Source organism: Salmo trutta, chromosome 6 (genome assembly GCF_901001165.1).
Source record: "Salmo trutta chromosome 6, fSalTru1.1, whole genome shotgun sequence".
NCBI classification, from domain to species: Eukaryota; Metazoa; Chordata; class Actinopteri; order Salmoniformes; family Salmonidae; genus Salmo; species Salmo trutta.
This window is the reverse complement of record NC_042962.1, coordinates 46,505,896-46,527,583: the sequence shown is the minus strand read 5'-3', so window position 1 is coordinate 46,527,583 and position 21,688 is coordinate 46,505,896. Positions and strand designations below refer to the sequence as shown.

General features: G+C 41.6%; 1 protein-coding gene across 2 annotated transcripts; it reads right to left on the bottom strand.

Moving 5' to 3' along the window:
• Positions 1-277: 277 nt before the first annotated feature.
• Positions 278-21,208, bottom strand: LOC115196059 (zinc finger protein OZF-like). 2 transcript variants are annotated; one of them, XM_029756559.1, is made up of 3 exons: positions 20,689-21,208; positions 13,882-14,553; positions 278-1,159 (listed from the first exon to the last, which is right to left on the bottom strand). In XM_029756559.1, exons 1-3 carry the CDS (start codon positions 20,975-20,977, stop codon positions 1,146-1,148), a joined length of 975 nt encoding a protein of 324 aa, XP_029612419.1. In that variant the 5' UTR covers positions 20,978-21,208; the 3' UTR covers positions 278-1,145. The 2 variants fall into 2 exon arrangements, with proteins under 2 accessions (XP_029612419.1, XP_029612418.1); XM_029756558.1 differs by lacking the exon at positions 278-1,159 and having other exon boundaries at positions 12,727-14,553.
• Between the last annotated feature and the right edge of the window lie 480 nt (positions 21,209-21,688).

Here is a 21,688-nt window from a genome sequence, read left to right as displayed (position 1 = left end):
TGATTATCCTTATATGCACTCTCGTGACTGCCAGTGCTCAAAGATCTGCTAATGAAGCAACAATATGATTTCCCTCATATGCGTAGTCAGATTCTGGCCAGCAGAAATGATTTGCCACAATGACAGCAATAAGGCTTCACCCCTTTTTGAATCCTAATGTGAGAACTCAGACTAGCACTATGAGCAAAACATTTTCTACAGACCTGGCAGTGATATGATTTCTCCCCTATGTGAATTTTCAGACCAGTGCCAAAATGAAAACAATTGCCACAATCATTACACCTACATATTTTATCCCCTGTGTGGATCCTCATGTGATAAGTCAGATACCGAACTTCAGAAAAACACTTGCCACATTCACCACAGTGATGCTGTTTCTCTCGTGTCTTCCTATGCGATTAGAAACATCAAGCCAAGTGAATCCTTTGCCACAGTCTCGACAGTGAATGAGTTTCTCTCCTGTGTCGATCTTCCTATGACACTTACATGCTCGAGCAAAACATTTGTCACAATCCTGACAGTGATATGATTTCTCCCGTGTGGGTCCTTATATGAGAATCCAGATATACCCACAGAGGAAAACATTTGCCACAATCACAGCGATACACTCGGGAACAAAACCGTATCATGAGCCTATGAGAATTCAGTTTTCCCATCTGAGTTCACCAATCACTACAACAAAATGGTTTATCCTTTGTGATTCCTCATGTGCAAATTTAGGTTGTGGCAAATGTTTTACTAAGATTGGCAATCACCGACAGTGATGAGATGTATCTTCTGTGACAACTCTTTGCACTTGTGATTTCAGATCCATCGAATTTTTGCCCTTGGAGCTGATGAAGCTTTTTCCTTTTGTCTGCATCCGCGTCCTCTTCGATTTGTGCAGGGGCTGAGAGTCACTGGTTTTCTCTGTGGAACCCTCTTCCTTTAGGTTCTGTTTTGATCTGTTCAGTAGAGGCTATTCTGTCTTCGTATTCTTCACTTTGGGTTTGTGAGGACTGAGTTCACCCAGGCAGGAGTGAATACAGTCTTCCTTCTCCTGGATGATACAGAATTCCACCTGTTCCTCTTTAATCTGTATGAGGTTCCAGTCATCTTGTCCCAGACTGGGGCTCCACTCCTGCTGCTCAAGGGAAAAGTCCTCTTCAGAGACAATGAACTGCTGGAGATATGACGGGAAGGAGAAAGGATGAATTAGAACTGAAAAGCTGATAAGATGAGGGTTTCTGCATTGTCTTATGTCAGGCGGTGCTCGTTCCTCAACTGACAGTGTAGATGTTTGTGCTATCTGACGTAAGACAATGGGGTCTCTGTTGCAGGATAAGTTCAGCCTTTTACAGTGTAATGCAAGTTGGTTCCTCACCTTGAAAGTAGTCTGCAAACTTATACTACGACTAGCTAAAAACATTAATGGAAGTGATAGAGGCAACTGTGCAATGCCAAATCACCTTTAAGTCATGCCAAATCAAATAAATGTTGATTTTTGGAGGATTTGGCCATGAACTTTGAACTGTGCTATTGTCGTGGAAAATAGTTTTATTAAGACAGTAGGCATATTCTGTCCGTTTTAGTTTTTTTGCCTCTATCCATTTTAAGTTAGTAAGGAGGACACTGGTGCCTTTTGCAGCCTGAATGGAGGATGTTTAATGTACTCACTGGTATTAGGGAAATTAGTTTGCTAGCCAATGTACAATATCCTTCCAAATGATAGTGGGACCCTCAAAGACCGGTAAACAGCGACCACTAGTGGCTTAGTGGAGCTTGCTAATTGGGTAGGCATTAGGGCTTGGAATTGTCAAGTATCTCACGATATATGTATTGTGATTCTCACGATTTCTATATCTATTGTGATTCGATGTTCCAAACATATTGCTCAATATACTGTATGCCTGCTGCAGAGAGACGAGAGCATAAGAAAATTTGATTTTGATCAGCCATGGAAATAAAATTGCATGTTAGCTCAATATTTAAAAAGACGAAGAAAAAGCTAATCCATTACTTACTTAGATTTGTGTATTTTGTGTATATGTTGTGAAACTGTTAGATATTACTGCACCGTCGGAGCTAGAAGCACAAGCATTTCGCTACACCCGCAATAACACATGTATGTGACCAATACATTTGATTTGATTTGGAGAGAAAGCTATAGGATGAAAAACTCCAGTTTTGTACAGCCAACTAGCACTAGCTAACGCTACCAAACAAATAATAATAATTGTACGCTATTGGAATATGTAACGGACATTAGTATTCGAAAGGGCTGTGACGGTCATGGAATTTTGGATGACCAATAACTCTAGGGCGCCCACAAGCCTCGTCTGAAGGTAGCCCGGTACCAGTTTAACTTTTTTTTTATGGTAGCAGTTTGGTGCCTAGGGGTTAAATGTTCAAAAAAAAATCATCTGGATACTTATATCTCTGATATAGGACAGACATTTCAAAACAAACTTCCTTTTGATTTATTTTGTTGACTGTTTTTCCATGTATAAATCTGTTATTCAATACCTTTCTATGGGCTAATGGCAGTAAGGCCAAATTCAATGTTTCATCCCCCCCAAAAAGTTACTTTTTTTAAATACTTAGTGGTCCTAAAATTCCAAATCAAATCGCTAAATGATACTTGGTATGACCATTCAGGTCATTGTGTACAACATCGTTCTATGCTAGCTCCACAGGTTCCTGCTCTTTTGTGGCCAGACTACTACCCTGGATGTTTGGAGAGCCCAAGATGGTGCCCAGACTAAAAGATTTACAGGTTGTCATTACCTCTGTCAAAAAGCTGATGATACCTACGCTTTCAAACCTAATCATGAGTAGCTTTTACCAAATTTATGGGACAGGTGGGAATCCGTGATGTGATTTCTTTGTCAGGTGTAATAATGACTATCCCCTAAAACTCCACTTTTATGCAGAAAAGTGGGAGAACATGAAAAGCAACCTGGACAGCAATATTGTTATTATTCTAATATTTTTTTAAAGCATTTCTTGCCAGCCTGGTGCAGATAAGATCTGTGGCAATGAATGAGGCACATACATTTCAATGATCTTTGTTTAGGTATCATATTCGCTATCCTCTAGTGTCCGTCTCCCCTGTGGTGTTAGTGGAAGCTGTATCTTGCAGATCAGATTTTAGTCTGTAGATACATGTGATATACACTCAGAGGCCAGTTTATTAGGTACACCACCCAGTTCACAAATGGGTGTGACTTGCTATATAAAGTAGGCAGACAAGCATCGAGGCATTCAGTTACAATGGGGAAAACGATTGACTTAGGTAGGGCTGTCCCTGACAAGAAAAATAATCTAATAATAGGTTGAATTTTTTTAAATGTATTTTTCCATATATAGACACAACCTGTTTTTTAATAGGATGCTTTAAGCTCAGTTTGATTAAATAAGACACTGACTCAAGAGGGAGCCAAAGACCAAGATAACCAGAAGGGGGAAAAAACGTAACCTGACCCAACCATTCTCCTCTCGCTCCTGCTTGCTTTCGCAGATGCCATTACTCTCCTGAAGATGCCGGTAATAGGCTACACGAGGAGTCGGCAACCTTTCTCAATTTATCTTACCATTTCTACCGATCTGCATGCAAGTTATGTTTTTCATATGAACATGTTCGTGGAACAGTTGTTTTATTTCATTTATAATAACATATCTCAAAATCATTGTCATGTGGTTAGTCAATTGTATCCAAATCTAAATGAAAATTATACAAACCTAAAAAGTAATTTCCATTGTTATAAATCACATTGGCTATGCATGGCCTGTCTGTAAGGAACTTGAAACATTGTATAAACTAACTATAATTTAGCCCAAACTACTACCTCTTCCCCTACTGTATTTATTTATTTTATTTATTTTGCTCCTTTGCACCATATTATTTATATGAACTTTCTTCAAACTACAAATCTACCATTCCAGTGTTTTTCTTGCTATACTTTATTTACTTTGCCACCATGGCATTTTTTTGCCTTTACCTCCCTTATCTCACATCATTTGCTCACATTGTATATAGTCTTATTTTTTTCTACTGTATTATTGATTGTATGTTGTTTTATTCCATGTGTAACTCTGTGTTGTTGTATGTTGTCGAACTGCTTTGCTTTATCTTGGCCAGGTCGCAATTGTAAATGAGAACCTGTTCTGAACTTGCCTACCTGGTTAAATAAAGGTGAAATAAAAATAAATAAAAAAAACTTGGGACCAGCCTGAAGCTCCTTGCAACATTGTAAAAAATATTCTGGGCCCCAAGTTTCACATGCAGACCAAGCTGTAGGTTATTTGCGCAAGAAACAAGTAATCTGGTAGGCACTGGATCAGAGAATGACACTTTTCACTTTCACGCTGAGTGGTTATCGAAAGGGAGAGAGCTGGAAAGATAAAAAATAAAAATACATTTAGGAATTGTCATTTTCAATGGATGTAAAAACAGACTTTGTTTCCTTGCTGTTTGAGGTGAAGAAAACATTAATTTGAGAAGCGCCACTGCTCATTAGTGGTGGTGCATTAAGCCAATCAATCATAAACGCTATCAGATCCCCAAATAGGCACATTTGTGCGCAGGCCAGGTAGCCTATAGGCCTACTTCAATGCGTAAATCAGGTGTGCGTCCCTACTCAACATTGACAGGAACGCACCAAACAAAAGACAATGACTAAATTGACAAAACTCGTAAATGGAATGAAACAAACAAACTTGTTTCTCACGAGTGTACCATAGGTTGTGCGTGCTGCAAACGTGTCCAGTCCAAATGAGAACGGTAAAAGGCTGGAATAATATAACATTTAATTGGTCACATATACATATTTAGCAGATGTAGCAAAATGCTTGTGTTCCTAGATCCAACAGTGAGAGTAGTATCTAACAATACACATCTAAAAGTAAAATAATATAATTAATATATAAATACTGAATGCATTAACAGACATTACCGTAACCAAACAAACATTGTAGATAAAGTATAGTAATTAATGGCAAATGTACTACTGGTGATATGTAATCAGGAATTGATAGATACTAACAATCAAATTCGCACAATGAATGTGCACAAATTGGCGGGAGAGTGCATTCTGGAGAGAGATGTGCATTGTGCAGCCACACTCCCCATTTTCTTGGAATGTGCAATCCCCACAGCCTCCACAATGGATTATTTCACTGAGATGGGCGTGAATAAAAAAAGCTATATATGCTACTGCTCGACAAAAAAAAAAATCTGGACCAGTCTAATAATTTGGGTCAGCCTAAACCTAATCTTGCAAGCTAACAGGCAAATAATGGCGTGGTACAACAGTGGTGTGCAGAACGGCCTTTCGGAACACACACCTGGTCGGTCCTTGTCATGAATGGGCTATTGCAGCAGACAACCACACAGGGTTCCACTCCTATCAAATAAAAACAGGAAGCACATGCAGTGGTACATTAAAGTATTTTTACTTAAATAGTATCTGTACTTTTTTATATTTTTGACAACTTTTACTTCACTATATCCTTAAAGAAAATATTGTACTTTTTTTTAAAGGGCAGCAGGTAGCCTAGTGGTTAGAGCATTGGGCCAGTAACCGAAAGGCTGCTGGATCGAATCCCCGAGCTGATAAGGTAAACATTTTTCAATCTGAACAAGGCCGTTAACCCACTGTTACCTGGTAGGCCATCAATGTAAATAAGAATGTATTCTTAACTGACTTGCCTAGTTAAATAAAATATACTGTATACATTTTCCCTGACACCTAAAAGCACCTGTTACATTTCAAATGCTTAGCAGGACAGGAAAATGGTCGAAAGAACATCCCTGGTCATCCCTCTGATCTGGCAGACTCACTAAACACAAATGCTTCATTTGTAAATGGTTTTGGAGTGTGCCCCTGGCCATCTGTAAATAAATACAAATAATAAAGTGGTCTAAGGCTGTGCCACTAGAGATTCTGGGTTCGAGTCCAGGCTCTGTCGCAGCCGGCCGCGACCGGGAGACCCATGGGGCGGTGCACAATTGGCCCAGCGTCGTCCGGGTTAGGGGAGGGTTTGGCCTTCAGGGATGTCCTTGTCCCATTGCGCACTAGCGACTCCTGTGGCGGGCTGCATGCAGTGCATGCTGACACGGTCACCAGGTGTACGGTGTTTCCTCCGACACATTGATGCAGCTGGCTTCTGGGTTAAGCAAGCATTGTGTGAAGAAGCAGTGCGGCTTGGCTGAGTTGTTTTTCAGAGGACGCACGGCTCTCGAACTTCACCTCTCCCGAATCCGTACGGGAGTTGCAGCGATGAGACAAGACTAACTACCAAATTGGATACCACGAAATTGGGGTAACCCCCCCACCCCAAAAAAGTATATTTAAAACTACTCAAGTAGTATTTTGCAGGGGTGACTTTCACTTGATTCATTTTCTATTAAGGTAACTTTACTTTTACTCAAGTATGACAACTGGGTACTTTTTCCACCACTGGGCACACGATCACCAACACTGGAGAATTGAGGATTGCCTGGTCCGACGAATCCTGGTTCCTGTTGCGTCATGCTGATGGCAGAGTCAGGATTTGGCGTTAGCAACGAGTCCATTGCCCCATCCTGCCTGGTGTCAGTGGTGTCAACAGTACAGGCTGGTGGTGTAATGCTGTGTGGAATGTTTTCCTGGCACATGTTAGGTCCCTTGATACCAATTGAGCAACGTGTCCATTCCTTGAAGAATTCAGGCTGTTCTGGAGGCAAAGGGTGGTCCAACCCAGTACTAGATGGGTGTACCTAATAAACTGGTTACTAAGTGTACATGTAGTGTGTAATTCATTCAGTTTTTCATCCAGTGTTAAAGTTACATTGTTTTAGAGGTCTCCTGAATCAAATTATCTGTAAGTCATATGTTGCCTACATTGTACTTGCCTGGACACCAGACGAGTACATTTCTTAAATACACTAACGTCTGACTTTACAGTGTTTGATTCTGGAAATGGTCCTCTACAAGTCGGAATATACAATACAATTACATTTGAACTTACTCTACTGGTTGTCTGCGTTGTTGTTCCTTCGTTGGGTCGAAATTTCTGAAAGAATATCCACAGGAAAGTATAATTAAACCAACTTCTCAAAGCGCTGGTAGTGTATTCAGATAACTATCACCTGAAGCATGTGCAAAACCATGTAAACATGCACACGAGTTCAGTAAGTATATGCATGTATTTACATTGTGTGTACATGCCTAAGTTGAATTCTGAACACACTTTGACTGTTTAAGCTTTTTTTCCCGAATGAGGTTTTCAAGCTTCTGAATCTGGCAGGTAAATGCTGCACCAAAATTCTATCAACACATCTCCTGTGCTACACACGCAACGGATGCTGGATCATTGCTACTCTCCCTTCTGGGACGGCTACAAGGCCCTCTCTTCGGCAAATCCGATCACGTCTCCATTCTGCTCCATCCCACCTATAGGCAGAAACTTAAACAGGAAGCTCCTGTGGTAAGGATTGTTCAACGTTGGTCTGACCAATCGGAATCTATGCTCAAGATTTTTTTCGATCACGTGGACAGGTAAATGTTCCGGGTCGCCTCAGAATAGTATTGATGTATACACGGTGTGACAGGGTTCATCAGGAAGTGCATAGAGGATGTTGTTCCCACTGTGTCGATTACAATTTATCCAAACCAAAAACCGTGGATACATTGCCGGATTTGCATGGACCACCGCCTTTAACCATGGCAAGGTGACTGGGAACATGGACACGTACAAATAGACCAGCTACGACCCTCCGTAAGGCAATCAAAGAGGCAAAACGACAGTACAGGGACAAAGTGGAGTCGCAATTCAACGGCTCAGACACGAAACGTATGTGGCAGGGACTCCAGACAATCACTGATTATAAAGGGAATGCCAGCCACATTGCGGAAACCGACACCTCCCTCCCGGACGAGCTAAACACCTTTTATCCGTTGAGGAAAACAACATCGAGCCCCCGACGCTTACGAGAACTGTGTTCTCTACTTCTCCGTGGCTGACGCAAGTAAGTCATTTAAGTAGGTTAACCCTCGCAAGGCTGCCGGCCCAGACGGCATCCCGAGCCACATCCTCAGAGCATGTGCAGACCAGCTGCCTGGAGTGTTTTACGGACATATTCAATCTCTCAATATCCGTGTCTGTTGTGCCCACTTGCTTCAAGATCTCCAGCATTGTCCATGTACCCAAGAAAGCCAATGTAACTTAACTAAATGATTGTTGCCCCGTAGCACTCACTTCTGTCATCATGAAGTGTTTTGACAGGCTAGTTAAGGATCATATCGCCTCCATCTTACCCAACACCCTAGACCCACTACAATTTGCATATCGCCAAAACAGATCCACAGACGACACACACTGCCCTATCCCACCTGGACAAGAGAAATACCTATGTAAGAATGCTGTTCGACTACAGCTCAGCCTTCAACACCATAGTGCCCTCCAAGCCCATCACTGTGCAATTGGGTCCTGGAAACCCTGGCAGGCCGACCCAAACTGGTGAAGGTAGGCAACGACACCTCCCCCACGCTGATCCTCAACACGGAGGACCCACAGTGGTGCGTGCTCAGCCCCCTACTGTACTCACTGCTTCACCCATGACTGTGTGGCCAGGCACATCTACAAGTCAATCATCAAGTTTGCTGACAATACAACAGTGGTAGGCCTGATTACCAACGATGAGGTGATAGCCCTGTTGGAGTGGTGCCAGGAAAATAACATGTCCCTCAACGTCAACAAAATGAAGGAACTGATCGTGGACTACAGAAGACAACAGAGAGCACGCCCCCATCCATGTCGACGGGGCTGCAGTTGAGAGGGTCAAAAGCTTCAAGTTCCTTGGCATGCACATCACTGACAATCTGAAATGGTCCCTTCACACAGACAGCGTGGTGAAGAAAGAGCAACAGCGCCTCTTCAACCTCAGGAGGCTGAAGAAATTTGGCTTGGCCCCTAAGACCCCCCCAAATTACTACAGATGCAACCGCAGGGCTCTCCAGGAGGTGCATTCAGCCCTACGCAGAAAATCTACAGCACCCAGTATCACAGGAAGGCCAACAAGATCAAGGACCTCAGCCACCCGAGCCAAGGCCTGTTCACCCCGCTACCATCTAGAAGGAGAAGACAGTACAGGTGCATCAAAGCTGGGACTGAGAGACTGAGAAACAGCTAATATATCTCCAGGTCATCAGACTGTTAAACAGTCACCACTAGCCTTAGTCATTGTTCTAGCCGGCTACCACTCGGTACTCTACCCTACACCTTAGAGACTGCTGTCATTATTAAATTTCAATGTTTACATACCGTTTTACCCACTTTATATGCATATACTGTATTCTAGTCATGGCTCATCCTATATAACTACTGCTGTACACACCTTTTCTATACATATACTGTCCATACTGTCTTTACACACCATTATATGTATATATTTTTACATTGAGTATAATAAACATTAAGAACACCTTCATGAAATTGAGTTCCCCCCTCCCCATGGGCCAAGGATGCTGCCCCATGTTGACTCCAATGCTTCCCCCACAGTTGTGTCAAGTGGGCTGAATGTCTTTTGGATGTCGGACTATTCCTGATACACACAGGAAACTGTTGAGTGTGAAAAACCCAGCAGTGTTGCAGTTCTTGACCAACTCAAACCGGTACGCCTGGCTCCTAATGCCATACTCCGTTCAAAGGCACTTACATCTTTTGTCTTGCCCATTCACCCTCTGAATGACACACACAATTCATGTGTCAATTGTCTCAAGGCTTAAAAATCCTTCTTTAACCTTTGTCCTCCCCTTCATTGACACTGATTTAAGTGGATTTAACAAGTGACATCAATAAGGGATCATAGCTTTCACCTGGATTCACCTGCAGAAAGAAAAGTATTTGGAAAAGTATATGGATTCACCTTCAGAAAGTATTCACGCCCCTTGACTTTTTTTCCACATTTTGTTGTGTTAAAACCTGGATTTAAAATTGATTAAATTGCAATTTTTTTTGTCACTGGCCTACATACAACACCCCATAATGTCAAAGTGGTATTATATATTTAGAAATGTTGTGTTCTTAATGTTTTGTATACTCAGTGTATATACATTATATGTCATCACAGTATATTTATAGTCCAGTCTCTGACATTGCTCGTTTTGATATTTCTGAATTTCGTACATTTGTTCTGGATTATGTATTAACTGGAGCTAAAAACACAAGCATTTCACTGAACCTGTGATAACATCTGCAAATCTGTGTACACGACCAATAAACTTTGATTTGATAAACCAGAAAATCATGTTTGGGTGAACACACACATGCACAGGCTGGCTGTGAACTGATAGATTTGTGAAGAAGTGTTATTTTATTTTTATTAGCCCTATTTGAAGGGGTTAGTCAGTGATAGTGCATTCGGGAAAGTATTCAGGCCCCTTGACTTTTTTGATACATTACAGCCTTATTCTAAAATGTATTACAGCCTTATTCTAAAATGTATTAAAACGTTTTTTTCCCCCCTCGTCAATCTACACACAATACCCCATAATGACAAAGCAAAAACAGGTTTTTAGAATACATTTTTGCAAATGTATTAAAAATAAAACAGAAATACCTTATTTACATAAGTATTTAGACCCTTTGCTGTGAGACTCGAAATTGAACTCAGCTGCATCCTGTTTCCATTGATCATCCTTGAGATGTTTCAATTGATTGGACATGATTTGGAAAGGCACACACTTGTCTATATAAGGTCCTACAGTTGACAGTGCATGTCAGAGCAAAAACCAAGCTATGAAGTCGACGGAATTGTCCGTAGAGCTCCGAGACAGGATTGTGTCGAGGAACAAATTTGAGGAAGGGTACCAAAAAATGGCTGCAGCATTGAAGGTCCCCAAGAGCACGGTGGCCTCCATCTTTCTTAAAAATGTAAGAAGTTTGGAACCTCCGAGACTCTTCCTAGAGCTAGCTGCTTGGCCAAAAACGGAGCCATCGGGGGAGAAGTGCCTTGGTCAGGGAGGCGACCAAGAACCCGATGGTCACTCTGACAGAGCTCCAGACTTCCTCTGGAAATGAGAGAACGTTCCAGAAGGACAATCATCTCCGCAACACTCCGTCAATCAGGCCTTTATGGCAGAGTGGCCAGATGGAAGTCACCCCTCAGTAAAAGGCACATGACAGCCCACTTGGAGTTTGCCAAAAGGCACCCAAAGGACTTTCAGACCATGAGATACAAGATTCCTTGGTCTGATGAAAACAAGATTGAACTCTTTGGCCTGAATGCCAAGCATCACGTCTACAGGAAACCTGGCACCATCCCTACGGTGAAGCATGGTGGGGGAAGCATCATGTTGTGGGGATGTTTTTCAGCGGCACGGACTGGGAGACTAGTCAGGATCGAGGCAAAGATGAACGGAGCAATGTACAGAGATCCTTGATGAAAACCTGCTCCAGAGCGCTCAGGACCTCAAACTGGGTCGAAGGTTCACCTTCAAACAGGACAAAGACTCTAAGCACACAGCCAAGACAATGCAGGAGTGGCTTCGGGACAAGTCTCTGAATGTCCTTGAGTGGCCCAGCCAGAGTCCAGACTTGAACCCGATCCAACATCTCTGGAGACCTGAAAATAGCTGTGCAGCAACACTCCCCATCCAACCTGACAGAGCTTGAGAGGCTGTGCAGAGAAAAATGGGAGAAACTCCCCAAATACAGGTGTGCCAAGCTTGTAGCTTCATACCCAAGAAGACTCGAGGCTGTAATTGCTGCCAAAGGTGCTTCAACAAAGTACTGAGTAAAGGGTTGGAATACTTATCTCTACTGGCCAAAAGCCTGTGTTAGCATGGGCAGCACCATTGAGGACTTCCGCCATTTTGCTTTCGTCAACTCGCCGGGACTTCCCAATTCATTGTCAGTTCCCTCCTGATGACCTGTTTGGCACGACCTGACGACCCAGTTGGAGTCCTGACAGCCGGGTCATCAGGAGCCTATGAATTTTACTCGTGAAGAAGAAAATGTACTTTTTAAGATGAGGTGGCCTCAATGGCACCACCCATTCTCTCACAGACGCCATCGTGACAGATACAGAGATGTTATGTCTATGGTCCAGGCCCATCACCTTATATAGTACAGCACCCAGTGGCAATAAGTGACATCCTAAGAAAACAAACTATAGGCCAACAACAAATGTCTTCTAGCCTCCCACACATAGGCTACTTTCTGTCCCTAACACAAACTAAATATAAAAACGAAATAAACATTTCTATCAAAACTCAAAAAAATTAAAACTAGCAAATCAAGTCTAAAAACTAACTCTAACTAAACTGAATTTCTAATCAAAATAAAAAACTAATATTAAATCACAAAACTATAATAACCTTGCAGCGATCACTAGCGTCTGTTCAGGCTACAAATGATGCAGAAGCAGGTTGCCAGATGTAGCCTAGGCATAAAAAAAGCCTAGGCATGAATCAACATCGTTGGTTAAAAATCACTCTCAACTCCAATTTTAAACATTTTTTAGATAACGCCTATAGCTAGCTTGTTTGTCACCTGTGAAGCCAACAAGAGTAATGAAGCACTTCCAGGTCAAGTGTAATTATTTCAAAGTTAGTCATGTCACATGAAACTGTAAAATGAATAAGAAAGGCTAAAATGATTGTATTATCAACATATCTTATACTAGTCATAAAACACATGGACCTCTAAGTCATTTTTGGTCTTTTTAAACAGGGCTCGCACTCTTTTCAAGAAATCATTCTATAACTTTTCCATAAAATGTTTTATCATGACTTACAAGGAAGACAGTACTCAATAGTGGGTAAAACACACAATAACACACCGAAGTAGGTATCATACATCTGTACATAAACAATGTATTAATTCCCTAGGTGAAATTCCCGTTAGTTCAGGTAGAGAATGGCTACTGGTGTCTAGTGGGCTGAACTGGAATCGAATGGTTTCTAATGGATTCAATAGGACCAGTTCAAGTGGCCGTTTGAGCTAGACTAGGTTACAGCTTGCATCAACGTGGGTTTTATCAGATCAAAATAATCCTATCACTATCGTTGGATTAATTATTTGACAGATATTGTGCAGGGTTCACATGGAAAGTTAAAGAAGATGACTATACAATGTAATCAAGTATAAAACTATGAACAACAGTAACTATTTGTAGTATTACAAATAGCAAAAGACAGAGTATATTATTCACCCAAGGACCGTATCTCCACTCACAGGTTGAAGTTACAAAATGTGACTCAATCGCCTGACTGATGTCCATGTGTCCGCTTAAGCATTGCTTTGTTTTGAAGCAATCATGACTTAACCCAAATAGTTTCTTTTCAGTGTCTATTCTGATGACAATTCAATGCACTTTTGGCACTTAAGCATTTGACAGACGCTTGTAAGATTCCTCCCGTGTGAATGGCTCATACACAATGTAAAAAAAAGGCAGTCATTAAATATTTTCTAGTCATGGCAGTACTGTAACTCTCTTCCTCTCCGTCTCCCCAGTCAATTCAGATTCAAACAATTAGTGAAATATTTACAACAATCCTGACAGCAATATAGTTTATCATTCATGTGATTATCCTCATATGAACTCATGTGGCTACCGCCAGTGCTGAAAGATCTGCTACTATAGCGACAATGATGTGATTTTCCTCGTGTGAATCCTCATATGTGTTGTCAGATTACCTTTATGACGAAAATATTTGCCACAATAATGACAGCTATAAGATTTCTCCCCTGTGTGAATCCTAATGTGAGAACTCAGATTACTAGGGCGAGCAAAACATTTGCCACAGACCTGGCAGCGATGTGGTTTCTCGCCTGTGTGAATCCTCCTATGAAGTGTCAGCTCACCAACTCGAAAGAAACATTTGCCACAATCATGACAGCGATGAGGTTTCTCACCTGTGTGAGTCTTTATGTGATAGTTTAGATATCCAACTTGAGAAAAACATTTGCCACATTCACCACAGCGATGCGGTTTCTCTCCTGTGTGGGCCTTCCTGTGCAATTTGAAGCAGTCAATCCGAGTGAATACTTTGTCACAATCCTGACAGTGATACGATTTATCCCGTGTGTGGGTCCTCATATGAGAATCCAGTGTTCCCATCTGAGCAAAACATTCACCACAATCACTACAGCAAAATGATTTCTCTTCTGTGTGACTACTCCTTTGCACTGGTGATTTCAGATCCATGGATTTTCTACCATTCGAGCTTTGTCCTTTTTCCGTCCATGTCTTCTTCAATTTGCACTGGGGATGAGAGTCACTGGTTGGCTCTGAGGAATCATCTTCCTTAGGTTCTGTTTTGATCTGTTCAGTAGAGGCCATTCTGTCTTTGTACTCTTCACTTTGGGTTTGTGAGGACTGCGTTGGGTACTGATCATAGTCACTTTTCACCCAGGCAGGAGTGAATACAGAGTCTTCCTCCTCCTGGATGATACTGAATTCCTCCTGTTCCTCTTTAATCTGTATGGGGTTCCAGTTATATTTCCCCAGACTGGGGCTCCACTCCTGCTTATAATGCTGCTGCTCAGGGGGAAACTCCTCTTCAGAGACAATGAACTGCTGGAAATCTGAAGGGAAAGAGAAAAGATGAGTTAGAAGTTAGAAGCTGATGAGCTAGGTACTGATGATCTGACATAAGATAAAAGCGGTCTAAGATAGCCTATGTTCAGGATTTCGCACTCATCTGTGCTGTTGTTGATTGGCCCAAACAGTTTGCGTATATAAGTCAATCATTTTTACCAACAGCCACAATCTGATTAATGATTATAATGGAGGGGGTATAGCTCATTACTGGTCTAAACAACACTAATGGTCCATAAAAAACACAAGGGTAGTACAGCGAGCAACTTTGTCTTCAGTAATCTCTGTTAACCCAGAACTCAAGTCTTGCGTATTTAGTCAGCTGCTCAATTAAGTTCTAGGTCCTTTCTGGGATAGGGGGCAGTATTTTCACATCCAGATGAAAAGAGTGCCCAAAGTAAACTGCCTGCTACTCAGGCCCAGAAGCTAGGATTTGCATATAATTAGTAGATTTGGATAGAAAACACTGACGTTTCTAAAACTGTTAGAATAATGTCTGTGACTATAACAGAACTGATTTGGCAGGCGAAACCCCGAGCACAATCCATCCAGGGAAAAAACATTTTGAGGTCACTGTGTTTTCCAATGGTTTTCTATGGGAGACCTGATTTATTAGGGTCCAGATTGCAGTTCCTATGGCTTCCACTTCAATCTAATGGCGGTGGAATAGTGGAAGAATGGAGTGTAGAGAATGGAAAAAGGAGCTAAGTTATGTTGGAAAACAAAATGTTGAGTTCTGATAATGTGTCCTCTTACATGGTAGGAATACAGTTTATAGAAGAGGAGCAGATGACCCAAATGCCAAACTTGAGGATTCCGTTTGTGATATTTCAGCTGGTGGGAAAAGTATTAGGTAAAGTTAAAGCTGTGAGGATCACGAGAAGTAAGCTACTTTTGATTTCTTGTACTTCTGCGGAGCAGAAAGAGCGTGTGTTGTGGCTCATCCGATTTGAAAAACCTGCTGTATTGTAGCTCTTGGGAGCAGGGCACCGGTCAATGTGAAAACTCAGATTAAAGGGGTAACGTTGGGCGTTCATGGGGAGTTGACTTTAAAGAAAATAAGAATATCCCTGGAGTGGTTGACCCACGTCGGATAAATCGAGTGGTTAATGGAGAGAAAGTGAGGAGTGTCCTTTAGTTCTTTTTTTTACGGAGAGTCCCTCCCTATCTAGGTGAAGTTGGGATATGTGAATTATCATGTCTGAGCATTTGTGCCAAGAGTGATGCAGTGTAACTCCTAAAGCTTTTGGACATGAGGAAAGTGTATGCAGAAGGGAAAAGCTGAGTTGTCCATGTTGTGGAGGAGATCATCTAATGTGTTGTAGAAGTGTGGAGAATGTGAAGTGTTGCAAATGTGGTGGGAACTATGAAGCGATGTCTTTGGAGTGTCTGACGAGGGTGAAGGAGGGAGAGGTTGCAAGAGTTAGGGCTAATCAGATTATATCATATGCAGAAGGGTTGAGGGATTGAGTGACCCTGAAGAGTCCATGGTGGTGGATAGGCCTTCTCTGCAGGTGGCAGGGATGGCCTCTCACCAGCAGGACCCAGAGATCTTACATGTGAAGGTTTTCATGGCAATGGTGGTCAATGGCACAGCTAACTTGGAGAAGAGGTCCGGAAGGATGGACGTTATTGTTGGACACAGCAGAGCGGTTCCTGTAACTGAAGGATTTTTTTGCCAAAGGATTTACATGAGGTACTGGCAAGAGCAGTACCACCCTCTCAGGCCCCGGAGGCGGCCCCGGAGCCTGGGGAGGGAGCTATGGAACTTTGAAGGACTGAGAGTTAGAGCTAGTTTATTTTGTTTTAGAAACTATTATTTCTAAATATTTTAAGTGCACAAAGCAGTAGGCTATGTGTGAATGTTCGATAATGCAATTAGTGGGAACACACCATTCTAAAGAGCACACCGCACATGTGAGTGGTTTCGTGTGACAGAGATGAAAATATGTGTTCGAAATTTAGAAAGAGGGGAAATCTACAAACGGAACAAGCAACATGGGTTGCTAACATGACTAGGACTGTGAATGCTGACTGCCTCCGCTCATATTGCAAGGTGAGTGAGGTATGCAACAGGCACCGGCCTTTCTCTCCAGTCATGACCATTTCATCTGAACGAACTGCGCCTCAAGTATGTCAAAAAGAATCAAGACTTTAGACGTTAACATTAACTATCCTACATTATAAATTGTCAAACATGACTAGCATTTAGACTATATTTATGTAATTAAAAGTCTCATTAAAGTTTGTGCTATTTTTTCTGACGCCTTCCTCATGTTAGCATCGGTGTTGACATGAGGCTGTAGCCAATACACATACAGTCCAGGCTACACTTTTCCATGTAGGCCAATTATTTGTGTATTATTTGGGCTTTTTAGAGTGAATTCATGACTTAGTTGACAAACCCATGTATCTATTTCAGTAGTAGGCGAAGCTACTCTTATTAGCCTTGTCATGACTGTCCTGTGAGGATCCAAATAGGTTAGATCGGCTAGGCAATGGATGACTTCAACCAGACCCTCTCTCACCCACAGAGGGGGGGGGGGAGGAGGGAGCTGGTGGGGGGGGGTGCCTTTGTCTACACAGACGTTTTCCCACCGAAATGCACGATATATCGGTAAGCATATCGGAATTGGCCGATATTAGCTAAAAACGCCAAAAATCGGCATTGGCCCGATGTCTAGTTTAACGCCGATGTGCAAAACTGATGTCAAAGCTGACGTGCATACCTATATAAACGTACGTAGATACCTATATAAACGTACACAGAACAAAAGCAGAAAAATACTAAGCACACACTTCCAACAACTAAACAAGTCCAGCAGTCATTTGAAAGAGTAAGAACATTTCAGCGAGACAACTCAAAGGCGAAATCCATTACCGCCAAGATAATGGAATTCATTGCCCTTGACAATCAACCGTTCTCTGTCGTGGATGATGTTTGCTTTCACCGAATGGTCGAGTACCTCGAGCCCCGGTACACACTACCAAGTAGGCGCTATTTTTCAGATGTTGCCCTACCGGAGTTGCACAGTATTGTTGAAACGCACATCCATGAGCTACTTGCTATGGGCGTCATTGTTATTAGCTTCACGACTGGCGTTTGGACTAGCGGTGTTAGCCCCATGAGCATGCCAAGTCTGACGGCACAGTGGGTTGACGAGGATTTTGTACTGGGAAAGTCGTATTGCATGCTCAAGAATGTGCTGGTTCTCAAACCGCTGCTGCCATTTCAATGGCATTTGAGAACATATTTGAAACTTGGAAACATGAACACACTCCTAGCTCCATTCGAACAACTGATTTGAGAAATAAGCTCATCAACAGCGGCTGCAGCAGACGTGATACCCTCTGTCATGGCATTGAAACGCCTGCTCAACAAAACTGCCGACACAGACCAACGGGTTAAATCTTGAAAAAGTACTCTACAAGAGGCTGTGAACAAGTGATTTGGTGGCATTCTCTGTGAGCCTCTTTACTGTGTCGCCACCATGCTCGATGCTAGGTACAAGGACCGATACTTCGATGCAGACAAGAAACAGGGTTTACGTGAAATGTTACAGACACAGCTGGACAAGATGGAAACGGACACAGTGACAGTGAAATAGGTTTTGATGATGTTTTACTGGTAATGGGGACATACGTATTGGCGGCAGGTAGCCTAGTGGTTAGGGAGTTGGAGTAGTAACTGGAAGGTTGCAAGATGAGTGACCAGTTATGAACTTGAAAATGTATCAATAAACCAATTAGGCACATTTGGGCAGACTTGATAAAACATTTTTTTAACAGAAATGCAATGGTTCATTGGATCAGTCTAAAACGTTGCACATACACTGCTGCCATCTAGTGGTCAAAATCTAAGTTGCGCCTAAACTGGAATAATACATTGTGGCCTTTCTCTTGCATTTCAAAGATTATCTTTTAACATATCTAATGTGTTATATTCTCATACATTAATTTCACATTTACACAAACTTCAAAGTGTTTCCTTTCAAATGCTATCAAGAATATGCATATCCTTGCTTCAGGTCCTGAGCTACAGGCAGTTAGGTTTGGGTATATCATTTTAAGAGGGATGTGAACTTGGAAAGAATTTCCTCTTATAGTTTCTATAACTTTGTACAAGTGACTGTTCAGAGGGATGGAAGTCTGCAGCCACACATGAATTTAAAAAATTTATGAAATAAAAAGACAAAAAGCAAACTGTTGGAGCTTTTGGATTTCTATACTCTGCTCTAAAATAATTGTATTTTCAACTAATGTGCCTTGTATTAACAAGGAACAAGCTCCCTCACGACGCCAGGACAGCGGAGTCAATCACCACCTTCCGGAGACACCTGAAACCCCACCTCTTTAAGGAATACCTGGGATAGGATAAAGTAATCCTTCTAACCCCCCCCCAAAAGATCTAGATGCACTATTGTAAAGTGGTTGTTCCACTGGATATCATAAGGTGAATGCACCAATTTGTAAGTCGCTCTGGATAAGAGCGTCTGCTAAATGACTTAAATGTAAATGTAAATGTAATTAATACCATTTTACAAGAATGTTCTGAAAAAAACCACATACATTTTAACCATTCACTATCATGAACCAATAACAAAGGGCGAAATGCAGAGAACAAGGTAAAGCAATTGGATTTAGATTGTCATTATGGAGACACTTATTGGATAATGGTGGCAACTCCTCTCTTGCTGCTGGAGCTAGTTTTCAGTAGTCATTTAAGTGATAATGCCCTCAAAGCCAGTGTTTGGACGATATATTGACACGGGTGTTGCAAACCGTGCCAATATATCCTCCAAACACCGGCTTTGAGGGCATTATCACTTTTATACAACGGGTTACCAACATATTCAAATAATGATTGACATATTTTCATTAAAACGTTATTTTTATGAATTTATTCATACTATTTATTCTTTCCACAAGATATAGTCCTGACACAAATCTAGGGTTGCTACCCAAGCCGAGTGGTCGTTCGTTCTATTGGTTCGGTTACTAGAGACACGACCCAGTCGTTCAGTCTTTTTGTTCTGCATCTATGGACATGACCCAGTTGTTTGTTCTAAATGTTCCATTGCCATATGTTCTTATCCCTTACTTGCTAGCTAACCAACTAAGGCTAATTTACAGTCACGTCAAAAAGTGCAGCCAGATTACCAATAAAGTAGCTGCATTTGCATTTGTTTAAGCTGTTTTCTTGTGACATTTATTTGGATACATTCATAATAATTAGCAAATGAGGCGCAATTTCGCCTCGCATAGAAAATATGCTCACTTGTCAAGACACTTGTTCAGAGATGCTAGCCAACAACACAGTAAACACAATCACTTCAAACTGAAGCTGGAAAGACTGCAAACTAGCTGCCCTTGTTTCGTTTTATATTTGTTCAATTGATATTTTTTTGTATATATCCAGAAAAATGATGCCAGCTGATTCATGATTTCGACTGGTTGAGAAACACTGCCTGCCTGTCTGTCTCATCCCGACACGTTCATTACTATGGGACAGCAGGAGATCCAATTTGAATATTGAAACAATTTTGCAAATGTCGGGCAAGGTTTATATAAATCTCCAATGTTGAAAACGAAATGTTAGTCTAAAACAAATGTGAGATAATGTCTAGATACTTTTTATAGTGGAGATCAAGTTTATAAATTGCCTGGCTGGGCTGATGAGACAGTGGATTGCACAGTCAGATGGAACAGAGTAAATTGCCATTTTAACATCATAGATTTAGCTGGAGGCAACTTGTGGATTATAAACTGGGTGGTTCCAGCCCTGAATGCTGATTGGCTGACAGCCATGATATATCAGACAGTATACCATAGGTATGACAACATGTATTGTTACTGCTCTAATTACGTTGGTAACCAGTTTATAACAGCAATAAGGCACCTCAGGGGTTTGTGGTATATGGCCAATATACCACGGCTATGGGCTGTATCCAGGTACTCCGTGTTACTGCGAGCATAAGAACAGCCCTTAGCCGTGGCCCTCTGGCCTTATTGCTTAAATAGATACCGGCTGGAATGCAGTTTTAACCAATCAGCATTCAGGAATATACACACCCGTTGTATAACCTGGCAACCCTGAAGACAGTTACAAATCGATAGCCCACCTTCGTCTTCAGCATCAGCCGCGGGGGAATTGCATGAAGGACTGTTGGTTCTCGATGAACAACAGGTAACAAGCGTCTGCCCTTCTATGCCACTCACCGACCTGTACCTCGACTCAGTCAGGCTGAGTTGCTTCTCTAGCATTTTGATTTGCTCTTTGCTTTGAAAGACTTCTACACTTAACGCTCCACAGCAATCCTCTACTAATTTGCAAATCTCTGTCACGGCAGCGGAGGCTAGAATGTCCATGACGGAGCTTATCCGTTGATGCAAAACACTTGTCTCCGACATTGTAAACCCTTGTTTTTTTTTTAAACAGGTCACAATTACTTAATCTATTAAGATTCTAAACGTTTTTTTCCAGTAGCTTATTCACGAAATAATACTATTTGTAAAGAATATATGGCTTTTTGTTATCAATGTTTCCCCATCTTCGATAACTGTGTTTTTGCGAGCGCATCCGGTCAGATTTTAGATAGACAAAAAGCTAGAAAGCGCCACCTACTGCGTGGAGACTAAAGGCGCATTACTCCGAGTCAAATCTTTGAGCACTAATTGGATTTGGTGTATTCTCTGACTGCATGATTTATTTCTATGGTTTGCAGAATCATTGTTTAATAATTGAGTAAATCATGTTTTTATTATGGTTGTTGGTTATCAACTTGAATAAAGGATCTAGCACTGGAGTAGTCTTACCCTCAGACAAACTATATGAGGTTGTACTAGTCTCAAGATCTTGAGAAAAACTTTATTAATATTGTTCATTTCTAGTACATATGCTTATTGTTTTTCCATAGATATAGAATATGGTCTGTCTTTTTTTTTTTTGGTAGACCATCACTTACTGGAAACCCTCTTATCCAAATAAGGCTGTAAAAACATTCCATGCAAAATGTCTCATCTAAACACGCCCCTATATCCAGAGCCTTAGCCGAGCCAAGGACAGGTCTCGGTAAATAGGTAAATAGAGGCTCAATAAATAAATGGAGGATTCTACAGACT